The sequence below is a fragment of the Sus scrofa genome, chromosome 11, assembly GCF_000003025.6.
Source record: "Sus scrofa isolate TJ Tabasco breed Duroc chromosome 11, Sscrofa11.1, whole genome shotgun sequence".
Taxonomy (NCBI): Eukaryota; Metazoa; Chordata; class Mammalia; order Artiodactyla; family Suidae; genus Sus; species Sus scrofa.
This window is the reverse complement of record NC_010453.5, coordinates 4,966,603-4,981,261: the sequence shown is the minus strand read 5'-3', so window position 1 is coordinate 4,981,261 and position 14,659 is coordinate 4,966,603. Positions and strand designations below refer to the sequence as shown.

Here is a 14,659-nt window from a genome sequence, read left to right as displayed (position 1 = left end):
CTTGTGCACACCTTGCCCGTGTCCCTGACTTCCGGGCTCCTGGTCTCACGCTGCTGGCCTCCCTGGGTGCTCCAGGCCAGGAGAGCCGGGCTGCCCGCTCTGCAGCTCACCCAGTCTTCTTTCTTTCCCCACTTTCTCCCACGTCCAGCCTTTCCAGTAATCGGTGGTACGTTCATTGTTGTGTTTGGGTCTTTTGCTACCAGTGATGTGCTGGATTAGGTATTAACATTTTTATGCATTTCTCATTCTTTTCTGAATTTTAAAGTTAAAAACAAATGCTTTGCTTTTATTTGCATTTCTTTGATACAGTTGAGGTGGAATAGCTTTTGAGGCCTTGCTTGCTAATATATTTCAGCAGCGGGCTTTTTTTTTTTTTTTTTTTTTCTTTTTACCATGCATAGGTAAGTTCCCAGGCCAGGGTTCTAATCAGAGCTACAGCTGCTGGCCTACACCACAGCCACAGCAACACAGGATCCAAGCTGTGACTGCGACCTACACCACAGCGCTCAGGAATGCCGGATCCCCAACCCACTGAGCAAGGCTAGGGATCGAACCCGCCTCCTCATGGATACTGGTCAGATTTGTTTCCACTGCACCACAACAGGAACTCTAGCAGTGGGCTTTTTAAATCTTCTATTTTAGAAAATTGTTTAGTAGCATAACTGAATCTTTATAACTCAAAATTATATTTTCCTGAAATTATTGACTATTTTTTTGGGAATTAACTCAAAGCTATGAATTTATATTATACAAATTCCAAGGCACTCGTTGTTTATGGTTTACCTCGTAGTGATCTTAAGTCCAGTTTAATGATTCACACTGATAAGAAAAGCATGAACCCATAACCCGATTAACAAATTCACAAGGCTCTCTCCTGTGGGCCCTGACTGACGCTTGGCCTCCACCCGGTATGCTGGAGCCAATGAGCAACGCCACAGCCCTCACCCAGCTGTGGAGTATTTATGGCCATTCAAAAGTAAACGCTGGGAAAGAAGACTGTTTGGAATTTTTTACTACCTGGTTATCTCCAACTCTGTACAAACTACATAAATAATCTAGTGAGCCCGTGTGAAAATACCTAAGAGTCCTTAAGATGGTTTATTTATAGATCAAAGAGCTAGCAAGCCTGTGCTTTTATTTTAGCAAAACTATATGCAGTAACAGGGCGTGGCTCTGGCTTCCCACATTAAACACACACACACCTTATTCTATTAAATAGCCTCTTTGAAGAGGAGAACCATATACCTCAGGGCCTTTTGTGATGCTGCCTTTTGAGCAGTTTGAAGAAAAACTACTGTTATAAATATATCAATGTCACTATTAATATAACTTTTTTGTTCTTTATCTTTTTAGGGCTACACCAGAAGCATATGGAGGTTCCCAGGCTAGGAGTCAAATTGGAGCTGTAGCTGCCAGTCTACACCACAGCCACAAGCAACCCCAGCTCCGAGCCGCATCTGTGACCTACACCACAGCGCACAGCAATGCTGGATCCTTAACCCACTGAGTGAGGCCAGGGATCGACCCTACGTCCTCCCGGATACTAGTCAGATTTGTTTCTGCTGAGCCACAACGGGAGCGCCCATATAACTTTTAGCGATTAAGCATGGATATTTCCAGTTTGGTTCATCAACAGTGACTGAGGCCTGTTCGGTTTTGAAGGGTAATAATTACAGCCATACCATGTGTTTACTGCATTGGTACAAAACACATTTAGCCATATGTAGAGTTGGCTGTACTGGTGCTATTTTTACAAACCCAGAAACAGTGTTTTTCTCGTTCTCTCCTTTCGCTACATTTCACCAGCAACCACACATTCATGAAGGAAAGATCTTTTTCCAGAAGTTCCCTGGCAGTTAAGGATCTGGCATTGTCACTGCTGTGGCTCGGGTTTGATCCCTGGCCCAGGAACTTCTGCATCTCCTCCAGTTGTGGGATAGCCCGCACCTACTTCACAAGGATAAGATGAGGCCACAAGCTCACACATGACTACGGCCTGGTTTCAGCAGATACTCCATAAAGCCATTTGTGATTTATCTGAATATAAGAAGGAAGAATGTGAGCCTACGAATTTTTAGCTGAATCACCAGAAATAATTTCTGATTAATGGATTCACGTCAGGCTAGTTATTTTTAGAAACTGCCATGATTCTGGTCTTGACCTTCTGTTTCTCGGCATTTTAATCAAGGGCTTGGATAGCTACCAGATTCATCAGTGTTGCAGGCAAGTTTGTGTGTGCCACCTATGAATTTGATGGTGGGATTTTTAAAGATGTCAGCAGGCCGACATCAGCAAAATTCAATAGTGTTCCTAACTGTCAACCCTAGATTAAGAGAAGGGGAGGCCTCGCGTCACGTAGATTCACGTGGGAACAATTGAAGGATTTTAAGTGATCACGCACACAGCAAACCCAGAGCCTGTCACATGGTGGACGTTCAGTCAGAGCTTTGGTTCCCCCCCTTACGTTCATGTCCGATGGAAGGGAAGTCTAACTGTGATAGAGTTGTGCTCAGGTCTTCCTCTCGCTAGGTAAATAATTTAAGCTGGGTGTGTTAGTGTGGTGCATGCCCAAGGATCAGTCACTATACTTATTTCTAATGTTTAAGAAATGCATGTTCTGTATTAAATTATGCTTGTGGTATTAGAGATATGTTACATGCGTATGCCAAAGAATTAGAGTGAAATTATCATTACCTGCGTTTCTTTAAAGTCACTCGTCTAAAGTGCACTTGGGATGTGCCACTACCCTTGAAACTCAGTTTATTTTCTCTAGCTTAAGTGTATTTTGTTTGGGAAAGCACTTTTGTCATCCAGAACTTCAGTTTCTGCTCCACTCGACCTCGTCTTTCATTAGCACCTGCCGTGTCTCATGGTGTCTGGTGATGCTGGTCCTGCCCTGGGAAGTAGAGAGTAAACACATTTCACGGATGAGGAAGCAGCAGGTCCTGTAATTTACAGATGAGGAGACAACAGGTCCTGTAATTTGCCTGAGGTTATCCAGTTATATGGAGCAGAACCAAGGACCCTAAATCCAGGCCGTCTAAAGCCTATGATCTTAACTTCTCTACCTAATGCTAGTCATTGTCAGTTAATTTCAGGAACTCTGCTTTTTAAATGCCTTTGGAGTGCTTTTCTTTCTTGTGGGTAAGGACTGTGTATCATTTTCACTGGGTTCCTTTCCTTTGGCAATGTTATGGAAGCACCCGTACCCACTGGGAAGGTAACGGATTGTCACGCTTTGGTCGCACCGCCCTCTGTCCAGGTCAACAACCACGACATCAGCAGCGTGTCGCACAACTACGCCCGCGCGGTGCTGTCGCAGCCCTGCAGCACGCTGCAGCTCACCGTGCTCCGCGAGAGGCGCTTCGGCGGCCGCGCGCACGGCCAGGCCGAGGGCGGCGCGGCGCGCGAGGAGGTCTTCCAGGTGGTCCTGCACAAGCGGGACTCGGCCGAGCAGCTGGGCATCAAGCTCGTGCGAAGGACCGACGAGCCGGGCGTCTTCATCCTCGACCTGCTGGAGGGGGGCTGGCCGCGCAGGACGGGAGGCTCAGCAGCAACGACCGCGTGCTGGCCATCAACGGGCACGACCTGAAGCACGGCACGCCCGAGCTGGCCGCCCAGGTCATCCAGGTGAGCCTCGCCCGCGTCCGTGCCCGCTGGCAGTGGCGCGGGAGCCCCGGGGCTAGTCGCTGCTCCCCGGCACGGTCGGTCCCCCAGTGCCGCTCTGTCGGCCCTGACTCCTGCTGTCTACACCGCCTGGCGTCCGGAGCTGGGGCCCCGCGGCCGCCTGCTCTCCTTCTACCCCTGCCCTGCGCCCTCCACTGGGTGCCACGTGTGACAGGTGAGAAGGCCAGCCTCCCAGGAGCTTGGCCACCGAGGGGGTAGCCCACCTGGTCTGTTCACTCACTCCCCCCCCAACATCACGACCCAAAGTAACGGGAAGAAATCCTTTTTTATTCAGCTAACTCATCTCTGTACTGCCTTTAAGATATATAGAGATATATAGAGATAGAGGAATTCAGAGCATTTCAGACACACAGCGTTGTCCTCACAGTATCTCTGGAAGTGAGGGTGGTCATTATTAGAGAAAAAGCATGTTTCCAGTAAGAGCACTGAAACAGGTAGATGAATAACCACCCAGAGAAGCGCTTCGGCTTCTGCACGTGCCATGACATTTCATGTGAGCCTCACGCAGCCTTGCAGGAGCTGACGCAGACGTGCTAAGGTAAACACAGTGCACACCCCAGGCCAACCCAAGGGTCAGTTACCACAACAGTACATTAGGAATTCAGGTAGGATGGTAGTCACTAAAAATGCGTCTATACACAGAATCAAATAACCGTGAGCATCTAAAACCAAGGGAACCCACCTCTCCCTGCAGCCTGCTCCCTTTGCCATGCACGCAGCCGTATTGCCTTGAAAAAGGCTCAGATATGGGTCTCATTTCATAGACTTGAGGCTTAAAGAAATTGAATGCCTTGGAAAACCCTCAAATCAGAGGCAGCATTCTGGGCACCAGGAGTTGTACCCGAGGTGCTGCATGGCTGAAAACAGGTTTTATCTCGTAAGGGTGGGGGTTGGTGGAGGGAGATGGGAAAACATAAGAAAGCTAGTCCAGTTGGGGACCTGTTAAATGAAATGCAAGAGTCCGGTGACTTTCTGAAGTGAGAAGTCAGATTAGTAAAACTGATTACATTTTGTGCTGATTTTTGTCCCAAACAATAGAAAACCAAAGTTGCCCCATTTAAGTTTCTTTTTGAAAAAAATTTTGTTTTGAGGATTATAAAAATACCATGTACTGTGTCTAAAAAGGAGCATGCTGAAGATAAAATACCAAAAACACAAAAAACCCAGAAGTTAAAAGCACATTCAGTCTAAACATCCCACGCTACCAACACTGGGAAACAGCATTGCACACACTTTGGAGTGTATACATCCACAGACAGGTACACATTTACACAGCATGTGCACACGCGCTCATGTCAGCAGTGCGTGTGGACTTCCGCCCCGAGAGTAAGTGTAGGACCACGTCGTGACCTTGACGAGCTGCTGGTTAGGCGTGTTGGCCTGTAACTCAGTCACCCCTACTGACATGTTGTGTTTTCATTTTAAGACCTTTTGTTAAACTTCCTTCAGGAAGATTGGGTCACACCAGTTTATACTCCCCAACAACTGAGTGTACCACTTGCTTATGAATTAAGGGTATCATTATTTGAACATCTTGCATATTTTTAAAATTTCGATTCTAACAGAACTTTTTTTGCAGTGTTTGAAACCCTGGCGTGTTACACTTATGTCCTATGTAAGGTCAGCCTAAACCCAGCAGTGGTCCACCAATTACCTACCAAATGTCCACTTTTCTCCCAGGCACAGAAGTTTGTCTTTCAAAAAATCTAGATCAAAGATTTGTTTCTGTTAATAGCTTTGCAAAAGCATGGGTTTTCCAGGAAAGCTGAAATACTAAGGAGCATACTTGGTGCTCATGAAGCAGAGGGCAGCGACGAAAATAACTCTGTACATTGAAGCACAGCCACAGAGCTTCTCACCACTTCACGCTGTGCAGTCTGATGATGTGAAGTGTCAGGATTTTAAGTTATTTTATTTTTTGGTCTTTTTGTCTTTTTAGGGCCGCACCTGCGGCATAGGGAGGTTCCCAGGCTAGGGGTCTAGTCGGAGCTATAGCTGCCAGCCTACACTACAGCCACAGCAACTTGAGGTCCAAGCCTCGTCTGCTACCTACACCACAGCTCACGACAACACCAGATGCTTAACCCACCAAGCGAGGCCAGGGATCGAACTTGAGTCCTCATGGATATTAGTCGGGTTTGCTAACCGCTGAGCCATGACAGGAATTCGTGTGTGTGTGTGTGTGTGTGTGTGAAGTATCAGGATTTTAAACACCAGGATTCTAAACATTGTACTTTCATATTTACCCCTTAGGTCAAGTATCCAGACTCTGTGCTTTGAGAATCTAGCCATATGTTGGGTGCTTTTCTTTCCGTTATTTTGAGGAACTTGTCTGAAACGAAGCTGAATACAATGCCTGAATAAGCAGATGTTTTTAGTGGAACATGAAAAGTGGATTATCACTTATTCTCAGTTTAAGAATTAAAAATAATAAGTGCTGTATGTCAGTTTATCTCAAAACTGGGGGGGAAAACTGAAAACAGTGATGTCTTCACATTGCTGACTCTAATCATGGGGGGTCCCCACTTTCTCCCCCAGTTCCTGGAAAGCAGGCGGTCATCACCTCCCACAGCAATAATAATAATGAACTTGGGAATTATGCTCATGCCCAAGAGCCAACATCAGCTGAATCAGGCATGTACTTTAAGAGCAAAGAGAAAATAACTTAAAAATATACATATATAATAGATGTGAATCTATGTTTAAAATATAGATAATGGGCCTCTAAATTTAAAATGTGTCACAAATCTCAAAGATACTGTAACCTAACAGAGGTGTGTGAGTGATGCACACGCTGTATTTATATATTACTAATCTTGTTATGAAGGATCTCTGGAATTATTCTTCCCAGGACTATGTAAGCGGATGTGCTATTTTTGACTCAAACTTACAGCAAATAGAAACAAAGCTGTGCATGGTTTCCCTCAATATTACTTCCAGAGCAGCCACCGTGGAATTTATTTTTAAAATGGCAATGGATTTTAATCAGGTTTTGAATCCGTTCTTACCTTCCATTCTTTCCTTCACTCTCTCCCTCCGATGCCACAGCCAACCTTGAAGGGACAGAGAAGTATTAAAACAGTTACTCTCCAGGAAATGATGGGGCGCCTTTGACTCTGTGCCTTGGTTGTTGTGGAGGTGGCTGGGGAAGGGCTGCCCCAGGACTGTGCCGGCGCATTTCAGCTGCACAAGTTCGAATTATCAGCTCCTGAAAGAGCTCCCCTCCTCCTACCACCGGGCACTTGCAGTCACCCCCGGCCAGACACCAGTCCGATGAGACTTGGTGAAATGAGAAGCATCGTTAATGACTGGCGCGCCTGTCCATTTTCTCCAGGCCAGTGGAGAGAGGGTGAATTTAACCATCGCTCGACCAGGAAAACCCCAGCCTGGAAACTCGGTCCGAGAAGCAGGAGCTCAGAGCAGCAGCCAGCACCACGCGCAGCCGCTGTGTTACAGCAGGCCTGGCTCACACAAGGTGAGGAGCCGTGTGTTTGCGGTTTTTAGTTGATCCGCCCTGGTGGGGTTTTAACCAGGGCTGCTGCGGCGGAAGGAGCTGAACCTGGCATTTGTGGTGTGAGTGCACTGTGTCCTTTGCCACCTGGGAGAGCTGAGGGCATTGCCTCAGCTCCTCGGCCCGCAGAGCTTCTCCCTGGGGAAGGCCCCTCCCTCTACACGCCGACCCGACTGATGAGACGTGTCCGACCGATGGTCCAGAAAAATCCTTCAGTTTGTCTAGTTCTACATGAAAGTGGCGCTTATCTTGGGTTGCTCGTTCAAATGTGATGGTCGTGTAATTAAAAAGTATAATGAAGACAGTGATCAACAGTCTGTACTTAACTGGGCAGTTGCCTACGTCGGAATTAGGTATGTGAATATTGAACATAAACCCTAAACTTCAGTAGCTACACGTGTAGCATACATTTTTATGTTCTAGTACAGGAAGACTAAACCTTTTACGATTCCCATATGTCAGGCTTTTTCCCTGCTTTTACAACATATACCTAGGTAATTATCTGTGCCGTCTCACCTAAGCTGCAGAAGTTTAAAGAGGCTCGTACCTAATTCCTGATAGCATTTACTTCACTTGATCCATCATTTGAACTCGATTCTTGGTGGGCCAGGATTTTTTTAATGTATTTTTCACTGAGGTAAGACTGGTTTATAATGTATGTTCCCTGTGGACCGCATCACGTTTCTACTTCTGTAAACACTGTGCCGTGCTCGCCACAAGACAGTTCCTTTCCGCCCATCACCATACAGGTGATCCCGTACAGGTGACGATTCGTCTCACTCATCACCCACCCCTTCCCCGCTGGTAACCGTTAGTATGTTCTCCGATTCACAGGTTTGTTTGGATTTGGTTTGGTTTGTCATTTATTTTGCTTTTCATATTCTGCACAGGAGTGAAATCATACAGCATTTGTCTTTCTCCATCTGACTTATTTCACTTAGCATCATCGTCTCAAGATCTGTCCATGTCGTTGCAAATGCCAAGATTTCATCTTTTTATGGTTTCGCTATGTATATCTAGTATCGATCTCACAACTTCTTTATCCGGTCATCCATTAATGGGCACTTAGGTTGTTTCCACATCTTGGCCGCTGTGAAGGATGCGCAGGCGAGGATGTTTAAAGGGATGATATTTACTCAACTCTGAGCTGCCAAAGCCAGTCTCCTGGGGGGGGGGGGGATTAAATTGCTTTACTAAACAAAACGGTCTCTATTGGTCTGCTTAAAACCATAGGAGGGTCTTTGTGTGCTGAAATGACTTCTTAATGTAAATACAGTGCTTGAGAGAAGACTTACCTTTGGAATGTTACAGGTCCCTTAGAAACCATCCCTTCAAGGCACAAGTATTTGGGCCCATCAGGTTTATCTGGTTTTCTGAGCTTAAGTATAGACTTGTCCCTGGTCTTCGATTTAGTGGATACTTACAAGAAGTTGTAACCACAGACTTGGTCTCATTTCTGAACCAAAACTGAGACGTATGAAGGAAACCCATACTTTTGCCTTCATAATGATGACTGTGAAAAAGGAGTTAGAGTTTTGAATAATTGCTTCATACAGCTAGTCCTTGCTTTGCAGATTATGTATGCATATATGTATGTTCCTAAGGAATTGTAATATAAGGCAAAGATTTACTCTTGAATCTTTTTGGGCACTGAATTTTACAATAATGTGAGATACGGGTGTCTATGACATTATTATAATTTTAAAACAATTTTAAAAATTACTTCATTATTCTAACATTCACATAGAGAACTCTGCTTACTTTATTTACTTGTTTGGGGCACATATATTTTTCTCAACTCTACTGCTAATTCTTATTCTCTTTAATTTTATATGATAATGTTTTAAATAGTAATGTTGAATTTATTCTAAGAACTCTGCAAATCTAGTTGTAACAGCCACGCAAAACGTACTTTTAAGTGTTCATTTAGCTATTTGCTACTAACACACTGCATTTGTTATCTCAAATCATCATGTAGAGGAATAAGGGTCTCTTAGGGAAAACACAAATTCACCCAGAAAATATATTCCTACGATTATAAGCATTGTTCAGAATTAAAGTATACAAATGTAGTCTGCTCCTGGGCCTCTGAGTAACTGCCTAAACATTCTGATGATTTGGGAGCTTCCTTGAAGTATACAGAGTATCATCTTTGAAGTTTGGTTTGGTTCCTTGGGGAAAAAATGCATACATCTAAGCCAACTAGAGGAATAAACCCACCACCTTTAATTGATTAAATACCTGAAAGCCAAATCTGCTTAAAAAGATATGCTCAAGATTGGGTTTACATGAGTTGTCTTCCTAATAAAGAGGGTTCTGCCCAGCGTTGAAGGATCCTAACATAGATTTTATACCTTTAAAGAGGAGACTGCCTTAGGACGTTTCCAAGTTTTCTGCTAGGTCCTAACATTTTCCAGGAATGCTAGGATGTTATTGCAGGTGGTTTCCTTAATAAGACTTTAAGAGGACATGGCTTCCAGGACCAGAGGAAGGGAGACGGGCCTGTAATTTTAGGGCCTGACTGACACGAACACGTCACCTCTCAAGTAATGTCACTCAAGGAAGTGTTACAATTCTGTAAATATAATTCGTATATTTCCATTGTCCATACTGTTCATGTTAATTATTTTCTACATTTTCTTATGGTTGATACATGTTGGAAACCTTTTGAGACACTAGCTCCCACTGCTGCACTGAACGGGAGAGTAACCGTGTGGGTGGGTGCTTGTAAACAGTACGTGGTGCATCGTATGTGCAGCCATGCAGAGCAGAGTTGTATACATGCATCTGCTCAGATCCCTGCGCAGGACCTTACACGGCCGCATCATTTGGGGCAGGGCACGGTGCCCAAGTCTGTTTCCTCATCCAGAAGATGGGACCAGGGGTGGTACTCACCTTCAGGACCCTGCGAAGGTGAAATTACGCACATATGGCCATTAGCGTCACACATAGGAAGCCTTCAGTAAGTGTTAGTTATTTTAATAGCCATTAGCGTCACACGTAGGAAGCCTTCAGTAAATGTTAGTTTTTTTAACGCTCATTGCATATGTACAACTTGATTTTGTTGAATTCTAATTCCAAAGAAAAGCAGTATTCTAGAGTCTCCTTTTCTTATTTCCAGGAGCATCTCAGTAGTAAGTAGCAGTAACAGATATCAGTAAAAATAGCTTTTCCCTGAGAATAGAGTTTGTTGGGGATTTATTTCCGTTATTAACTTAAGAATTCAGTTATTTCATACCCTTTAGTGTTTCACAAAAATTTTGAAGGTAGATTTGCACCCGCGTCATGACTGAATGCTCTAATAATCCTTGTAAGAATCAGAAGATAAGTACATAGCTTTTTTCTGACTTAGTAAAATCCACGCATTTATACTGCTGTCAGCCCGTCTTTCAAAGAATACAGGAGAAAAATGCAGGTGAAATTAATTGGCTTGTCTTTAGAATCTTAAAATTCAAATGCATTATTTACTTTTGTAGAAGGGATCCTATCCGGGAGCTCAAGCTAAGTGTATAACTGATGTGCTTACTTCACTCTGACTTCCTCACATCAGTCCTGAGTTTTTCGGTTCCACATTTAGTCGTGTGAAAATACAGTCCAGAGTTTCCCCCTGTGACCACAGGGTTCATGAACCCGTGAAGAACTGTGTGATGCTTTGACTTCTACAGTGATTTTCATTTATTTGTTTATTTTTTGTCTTTTTGCCATTTCTTGGACCGCTCCCGTGGCATATGGAGGTTCCCAGGCTAGGGGTCTAATCGGAGCTGAGCTGCCAGCCTACGCCAGAGCCACAGCAACATGGGATCCGAGCCGAATCTGCGACCCACACCACAGCTCACGGCAACGCCGGATCGTTAACCCACTGAGCAAGGGCAGGGATCGAACCCGCAACCTCATGGTTCCTAGTCGGATTCGTTAACCACTGCGCCACGACAGGAGCTCCTACAGTGATTTTTTTTTTTTAATGACTTTATATTTGTTACCAAAGTTTTTATTACTTCAGCTGTCTTCAACATATTTCAATTACTTATTACCCAGTAACTTTTTTCTCTCGTGTGCAGGACCTCTCCCAGTGTGTTACATGCCAAGAAAAACACATCACTATAAAGAAGGAACCACACGAGTCCCTTGGCATGACCGTCGCGGGGGGCCGAGGAAGTAAGAGTGGGGAGCTGCCCATCTTTGTGACCAGCGTGCCACCTCATGGCTGCCTTGCACGTGATGGCAGAATCAAGAGAGGTAAGCTGGGATCTGGGCCAGAGTCACCACGTCTTCTCCCAAATTCAGCTCCCATTTTCAAAACAAAGACTATCTACAAAGTTTTCTATTAAACATGGCTTTTAACAATCCTTCAGGATGTCCCTTACATAACAGAAGCATAAAGTTAGAAAAATGCCTAATGTAAAGGGGAATTGCGGAAGCTTGAGAATAGTTCTGTTATTTTCTAACAGCTATTCGGACTACTAGATTATTTTAACAGAAATAATAATAACAATCTAATAAATTAGATTATTTTAACAGAAAAGACCCTCTAAGAGATTTATGCTTCCCGCATTACAGCAGGCCAGACACTTTGAGGGATCATCTCCGTGAAATACACATTACTTATTTTGAAAGTGTCTGTGGGAGTTTCCATCGTGGTGCAGTGGAAACGAATCCTACTAGAATTCATGAGGATGCAGTTTGATCCCTAGCTTCCCTCAGTGGGTTACGGATCCGGCATTGCCGTGAGCTGTGGTGTAGGTAGCAGACATGGCTCAGATCCCTCCTTGCTGTGGTGTAGGCTGGCAGCTGTGGCTCCAATTCAGCCCCTAGCCTGTGAACCTCCATGTGCCTCAGGTGCAGCCCTAAAAAGCAAAAAAATAAGTAAATAAAAAATAAAGTGTCTGTGTGGGAAGAGGCTCACAGAGGCGGTGGAGCAGAAGGCAAAAGACAAACTTAATTAAAAAGGCAGTGATTTTAGGGATCAATTTGTCCACAGTTCCACATTCCCATCAATACTGTTTCATTTGTAGAGGTGGGTGTGGTAATGGTAAAAACTGCCTTCTCCGTACATTGGTCTGTTCATACGGAAAAGTGGGTCTTAAAGCTATTTTCCCAAAAATGAAGTTGGATCCCTACCTCACACCATATACAAAAATTAACTGATCCACAACCTAAACCTAAGAACTAAAACTTTCATTCATTTATGTATTTATTTATGCCCTTTTTTTTTTTTTTTAGGGCCGCTCCCGTGGCATATGGATGTTCCCAGGCTAAGGGGTTGAATCGGAGCTGTAGCCACCGGCCTACACCAGAGCCACAGCAACGTGGGGTCTGAGCTGCGACTGCGACCTACACCACAGCTCACGGCAACACCGGATCCTTAACCCACTGAGCGAGGCCAGGGACTGAACCCACAACCTCATGGTTCCTAGTCGGATTCGTTAACCACTGCGCCATGACGGGAACTCCCCATTTATTTATTTTTATTTTTTTGTCTTTTTAGGGCCACACCCGTGGCATATGGAGGTTCCCAGGATAGGGGTCAAATTGGAGCTACCGCCTCTGGCCTACACTACAGCCACAGCAACGCTGGATCCAAGCTGCATCTGTGACTTACACCACAGCTCACGGCAACACCAGATCCTTAATCCACTGAGCGAGGCCAGGGATTGAACCTGCGTCTTCATGGATACTAGTTGGGTTCGTTAACAGCTGAGCCACAATGGGAAACTTTTAGACAAAAGTCAAGTCTAAGTCCTGGACTGGAACTCCACGAACTAAGCCACAACGGGAACTCCTAGAGGACTTTTTTTAAAAAAAGGAAAAAACCTTATTATAACTCAATAATGAAAGATAACCCAATTGAAAAGAAGATACACAAATGGCTGATGATGACATGAAAAGAAGCTCGGTGCCATTAGTTATTAGGGAAATCAGAATCACTTCACACCACTAGGGTGAATGTCATCAAAATGACACTTAACAAACACTGGCAAGGATGTAGAGAAATGGAAGCCCTCCTACATTGCCAGCAGGCATGTTTAACGGCACAACTGTTCTATAAAACAGTTGAGCAGTTCTTCAGACAGTTACACATAGTTACCACATGACCCAGCAATTCCATTCCTAGAGAACTGAAAACACGTTCACACGAAAACATGTAGTGAAGATTTATAGCAGTATTTTTTTCATTATGGCCAAAGAGCAAAAATGGCCATTGACTGGTAAATGAATCAACAGATGCGGTTTGTCTGTGCGGTAGAGTATTATTTGGCCATAAAAAGGAATGAAGCGTTGACACATTCCACAATATGCATGAACCCTGGGAGCATGTTAAGTGAAAGGAGCCAGTTTGAAAAGACCACATATGATTTTATTTTTAGTAAATATTCAGAATTGGCACATCTCTGGACACAGAACGTAGATGCATAGTTGCTTAGGGCTCAGGGAAGAGAACTGACTACTAATGGGTGCACAGTTTGGGAGTGGTGATTAAAAATGCTATGAAAACGATGAGTGATGGTTGTACAACTCTGACTGTAAACCCATAAAATTATTTACTTTCATTCAATGGTATGCAAATTATATCTTAGCAAGGCAGTCTTTTTAAGTTATTTGTCCTCTTGTGGGATTTTAGGTAATTTTATTTCCTCGTTATTATGTTTTCTAAGTTTTCTACAATGAGAACGTTGTGCTTTAATCATCTGCAAAGTGATGAATTGGAGAGGAGGATTTTCTGTGGGCTTTCTTAGTACAAATGTTTGTGCATCTTATAGAACTACTCCGTTCCTGGAGTTCCCATTGTGGCGCAGTGGAAAAGAACCTGACTGGTAACCACAAGGCTGCAGATTCAATCCCTGGCCTGGCTCAATGGGTTAAGTACCTCCATACGCCGCAAGTGCGGCCCTAAAAAAAAAAACACTACTCCATTCCTTCCTAACCTTTTATATAATCCTCATTGCTCTTGTGTTTTACACTACTCGGCGAAGCAACCAACACTATTTTTCTTCCTCAACAAGACATGTTCCAGTCACGAGTTCCGTGTCTGTGTGTAGGCCCAGGGATTCTCTCGACCCAGAATGGTCCACTTGCAGGGACGGGACTTGTGTAGGGCTGTCTCTATATAAAACTGTGTGAAGTAGACGCTATTAAAAATGCATTCCTACGAGCCAAAGATCAAATCCTTCTTTTGATTGTAAGGAACGGCAGCAGGAGAAAAGAAGGTGCCCAGGACCTGTGCTCAGCTAAACCAGGGCAAATGACTGGCTCGCCACTGAATCAGAGCCTCAAGCCACACCCTTCCCTATCAATTATTATTTTAAATTTCGAATCGGATTATTGTCCACAAACCGGATTCTTCCTTGGCATTAAAAAAAAGATCAAGAAAATTGTCTTTTACCTCCGCTGAGTCTCTGGAATGAGCGTTTGTTGGTTGGTTTGCAGATCACAGGGTTTACAGGGAAGTGATCACCTGACAGC

The 14,659-nt window shown here is 44.3% G+C and overlaps 1 protein-coding gene across 1 annotated transcript in view; it reads left to right on the top strand.

Annotated features, from left to right (window-relative positions):
• Positions 1 to 14,659, top strand: part of LNX2 (ligand of numb-protein X 2) — a 43,950-nt gene that overhangs the window by 22,925 nt on the left and 6,366 nt on the right. Inside the window, 4 exon segments of the mRNA XM_013989768.2 lie at positions 3,263 to 3,524; positions 3,527 to 3,630; positions 7,022 to 7,162; positions 11,257 to 11,434. Coding sequence (XP_013845222.2) covers positions 3,263 to 3,524; positions 3,527 to 3,630; positions 7,022 to 7,162; positions 11,257 to 11,434 — 685 coding nt within the window.